General features: G+C 48.7%; 1 protein-coding gene across 1 annotated transcript in view; it reads left to right on the forward strand.

Moving 5' to 3' along the window:
• P2rx4 (purinergic receptor P2X 4) overlaps nucleotides 1-4,998 on the forward strand; it is a 20,570-nt gene that overhangs the window by 11,830 nt on the left and 3,742 nt on the right. Inside the window, exons 6-8 of the mRNA XM_021162832.2 lie at nucleotides 4,260-4,340; nucleotides 4,447-4,588; nucleotides 4,687-4,823. Coding sequence (XP_021018491.1) covers nucleotides 4,260-4,340; nucleotides 4,447-4,588; nucleotides 4,687-4,823 — 360 coding nt within the window. The remainder of the gene's footprint in view (nucleotides 1-4,259; nucleotides 4,341-4,446; nucleotides 4,589-4,686; nucleotides 4,824-4,998) is intronic.

Raw genomic sequence — 4,998 nt, forward strand, 5'->3', positions numbered from 1 at the left:
AGACCAGGCTGGCCTCGAACTCAGAAATCCACCTGCCTCTGCCTCCCAAGTGCTGGGATTAAAGGCGTGTGCCACCACGCCCGGCTCTCCAGTCTCTTGAGGGTTAGGTGCATCATCTCTGAATGAACATAGACCCAGCAGTCCTCTGCTGCATGTGTGTTAGTGGCCTCATATCAGCTTGTGTATGCTGTCTGCTTAGTGGACCAGTGTTTGAGAGATCTCAGGGGTTCAGATTTATTGAGACTGCTGGTCCTCCTACAGGGTCGCCCTTCTCCTCAGCCTTTTAAAGCCTTTCCCTAGTTCACCCCACAGGGGTCATCTGCTTCTGTCCATTTCCTGCCTCAGCTTTCCAAGTATTGGGAACACTGGCATAAGCTATCATAACCTGGCTTTGGGTGTCTCAAGCACCATGCCCACATAACCCCCAACCCCAAGACACACACACACACACACACACACACACACCAGCACAGAAAAGACTGAGCCAGGCTAGGTCTAGGGATCACAGAGTACCAGGTTCCTCTTCCCTCTGCCTTCCTCAGGGTAGCCTCCTCTGCATCCCTGGGCTTATGTCTCCCATCCTGGATGTGCAGTCTGGACCTGTCCATCACTGTGTCACCCGTGACCCTCCTCAACCCATAAGCATGGCTTCTCAGCTTGGACTTGGGTCCCATACCTGCCTCAGGCGCTAGGTCTGCCATCAGTACAGCCCAAAACGTACAGGCTAAGGCAGGGGGAAGGAGGCCTAGCTTCCAAAGGAAACTGGGAACTCTGTTGCCAAGGAAAAGAGGTGGGGAAATTGCCAAAGCAAGGTCATAAACAACAGCTGGTTCTAGGGGCCCTGAACACCATCTTCCCGGTCACATCTGGGCTTAGCATAGGTGGAGGCAGAGGCTGCACGTAGAGACCTGCATGGAGCCTGCGTTTCTGTGGTGTTCAGTCCTATGTGAGACCGGAGGAGCAGGAAGTTATGGCACTCGGCCTGGATGAACGACCACTGGGAGAAACCTGGTGGCTCAGGCACAGGAGAAGTACCAAGAGGAGAGGGATCCTGGGGTATGGGTCCTGGGAAGCATCTTTGGTAACAGTAGTCTCCAGCACTGGGGCCGCTGGCCACTTGCTGCAGTTGAGGTTTGTGAAGTACTGGGTCTAAAGTCATGTGTACTATTGATGTGACATGTTATAGGTTCCAAAAATTATGACTAAGGCACATGGCATAAAACCTGATTCACATTTGATGTTAGCCATGTCATATTACATGCTGGGACAGTATATACTAAATGTCACTTTCTTTCTACATTTAAAAAAATTGGGGGGGGGGGGGCAGGGTTTCTCTGTTTAGCCCTGGCTGTCCTGGAACTCACTTTGTAGACCAGGCTGGCCTCGAACTCAGAAATCTGCCTGCCTCTGCCTCCCAAGTGCTGGGANCTGGCTGTCCTGGAACTCACTTTGTAGACCAGGCTGGCCTCGAACTCAGAAATCTGCCTGCCTCTGCCTCCCAAGTGCTGGGACTAAAGGCGTGCACCACCAGGCCTGGCTCATTTAAAATTTCCTAAAGAGGCAGGGCATGATGGTGCATGCTTTTAATCCCAGCACTCAGGAGGCAGAGGCAGATCTCTTGTGAAATCGAGGCCAGCCTGGTCTATGTAGTGAGTTCCAGGACAGCCAGGGCTATGTAAAGAAGCCTTCTCTCAAAAACACAAATTAATTAGTTAATTATATTTCTTAGAGATTCTTCTTAGAAAATACATGTATATGTGTATCAAGTGCCTGTGGTATCCAGATAATCTGGAGTTACAAGCAGCTGGGATCCACCTGACCTCAGGCGAAAGAGCCCTTAACTGCTGAGCCGTCTCTCACCCTCTCCTTTACTTAAAAAAAGCTTCTCAAATGATAATATAATTATACCATTTCCCTCCCTTCATCCATCCACTCCTCCTGTATAACTCTACCCCAGCTCCCTCTCAAAATCAGAGATGCATGTTTTTCTTTCTTTTGCTACTGTTTTACACACACACACACACACACACACGCACAAACACACACACACAAATACAACCAGCTCTGCTGACTGGGCCAGTAAGTTGGCCCAGTAGAAAAGGACACTTGCAGCTGAGCCGAGTTCTAGCCCTGGAACCCTCATGGTTGAAGGCAAGAACCAGCGTGCACATGGTCATCTGAGCTTCTATGCTTGTGCACACGATGAATTTTTTTGTGTAAATGTGGTCTCCAGAAAACTTGCAGAAGTATGGTGTAGAGCAGTCATGCTGGTGCATGCCTGTGATTCAGCACTCAGGAAGAAGCTCAGGCAGGAGGGTGGTAAGTCCAGGACCAGTCTGGGATATATGGACTCTGTCTGAAGAAATAATTCATGCTGGGCTGTGATAGTGCACGTCTTTAACCCCAGCACTCAGGAATCGAGGGCAGGTAGGATCTCTATGAGTTTGGGGCCAGCCTGGTCTACAGAGTGAACTCTGGGACAGCTAGGAATACACAGAGAAACCCTGTCTGGAAAACTCCAAACACCAGAAGGAGAAGAAATCACAATGTGGCTTAGATTGTGTTTGACAATGTATCTATACCACACAGCACTGTTTCAGGTCAGCTCTGAAGATTCATATACAAAGGTTGTGCGTGTGGCACGGGCTTCTGATCTCAGTGCTGTGGATGTGGACGCCAGGATCCTTTGGGTTCACTGGCCAGCTGGCCTAGTCTGACTGGTGAGCTCCAGGCCAATAAAAGGCCTTGTCTCAGAGGTGAACTGTGTTCATGAGGAAGACACCTCCAGATGTGCATACAGACATAAAGCCTGCATGTCCACACAGCACTCAAAAGAGAGATATCCACTCTTTCTGTCCCTTCCTTTTAATTGAAGAGGAAAGCCTGACTTGGGGTATCTTGGTTATCACCTCCTGATTTGTGTTTCTTACTAGGACTGAGCTCCAAACCACAGACCCTACGGAGACAATAATATTAACTACAAGTTTTAATATCACTTTTTTGGGGGAGTTAAGTGAGAGTAACTCAACTTTAATGAATGCATACAAATTGTGGTATGCCCATACAATGGAATATTACTTTGCCTTGTAAAAGAATCTAGCTCCCCTAAGAACTTTCTTGGAATCAGTGACCCTCCTGGCTCAGTCTACCCAGTGCTCTGGGATAGCAGGGATGGGCCATAATATCTCACTAAAGGGACTCATTTTAAAATGGCTAATCTTTTTTTTGTTTGTTTTTTAAGTTGAATTTCACTTCATTTTTTTTTTGAAAAGGAAAAAAACTTAAAAAGTGTTGCCTGTGGGGTGCACTTGTATTAGGAGGTATGATACGGAAAATGACATTAGTGCAAAAGCCCTGTTGTGACCCCTCCCTCTTGATAAGGAATGGAGACCTTGAGTTTGAATCTGCTCCAGGCCCTCTCAGCATTAGAAAGTGTCTGGCTGGACTTCCCTCATCAGGTGGCCCTCTGTGGCTTTGCTGCTGATGAGGGGCTGAGATTACTGAGTCTATTTATAACTTCAAAAGTCTCACCGGTCTCAGAAGAGGCCTCCTCCACAGAGGGGTCAGACATACATTTTTTTTTCTTTTCTTTTCCTTTTTTTTTTTTTTTTAAAGATTTATTGTTATACATAGGTACACTGTAGCTGTCTTCAGACACACCAGAAGAGGGCATCAGATCTCATTAGGGATGGTTGTGAGCCACCATGCGGTTGTTGGGATTTGAACTCAGAACCTTTGGAAAAGCAGTCAGTGCTCTTAACTGCTGAGCCATCTCTCCAGACCCACATTTCTGAATTCTTACAGAAAAAAAAAAATTCACCCAAGAAACGAGTCCCCTTGGGGACAGACTCACCTTGTTTTGTCAGCCACAGGCTGGTGTGGCACCTTTTAGAGCTTTCTGGCAGTATAGTTTCCTTTACAGCAAGGTCAGAATGTCCCTGCTGGCGAACTCCTCTGTGTTTTGACTTATAAAACCAGATCCAAGGAGCATCCATAACCCATGAACGCTTTAAAGGCAAACTGGAGGCCAGCAGATGCTAGGCAATCATGGTGGCCACAGCCAGCATCCCTTTCATTGAATGCTTTGGGCAGGAAGTTCTGCCTCTTCAGAGGAAGGATCCGGAAGGCCTGGTGACCCTAGTGTGACACAAAAGAGGATAGAAAATGCCAGATGTTTCCATTCTCCTTGCGAGAGTGGCGCTGTAAACTGTCACGCTGTAAACGCATGTGTGTAATAATCAGTACGATTCCTTTTCCAGGCCAGCTTTTTTAAAGGCTGCAGAAAACTTCACCCTCTTGGTAAAGAACAACATCTGGTACCCCAAGTTTAATTTCAGCAAGTAAGTGGGGGCCGGGCAATAGGCATTCACGTGCCTCTTAAAAAGAACTTCTGGCTCTCCCCGAAGCTGCCCTTGCTCAGACTCTCTGCTTCCTCCCCGACTTCAGGAGGAATATCCTCCCCAACATTACCACCTCCTACCTCAAGTCGTGCATTTATAATGCGCGGACCGATCCCTTCTGCCCCATATTCCGTCTTGGCCAAATCGTGGCAGATGCGGGCCACAGCTTTCAGGAGATGGCAGTGGAGGTAGGTGCCAGCATGGTTTTCCTCGCATCTTACCCGCCCCAGCATCCCGGCCCCAGCGTGAGCTTGAGTTCCGAAAGCCTCCCCTGCTTTCCCCACAGGGAGGCATCATGGGTATCCAGATCAAGTGGGACTGCAACCTTGACAGAGCTGCCTCCCACTGCCTGCCCAGATATTCCTTCCGGCGCCTGGACACTCGGGACGTAGAACACAATGTGTCTCCTGGCTACAATTTCAGGTACCGCTCACGCGTTGGGAGGATGCGCACGTGTGGGTCAAGCCCAAGTCGCATTGAGAGACCTGTCTCACTAAAATATAAGAGGCCGCACTGAGCCGGGCGGTGGTGGCACACACCTTTAATCCCAGCACTTGGGAGGCAGAGGCAGGTGGATTTCTAAGTTCGAGGCCAGCCT

Source organism: Mus caroli, chromosome 5, assembly GCF_900094665.2.
Source record: "Mus caroli chromosome 5, CAROLI_EIJ_v1.1, whole genome shotgun sequence".
In the NCBI taxonomy this organism is placed as follows: domain Eukaryota; kingdom Metazoa; phylum Chordata; class Mammalia; order Rodentia; family Muridae; genus Mus; species Mus caroli.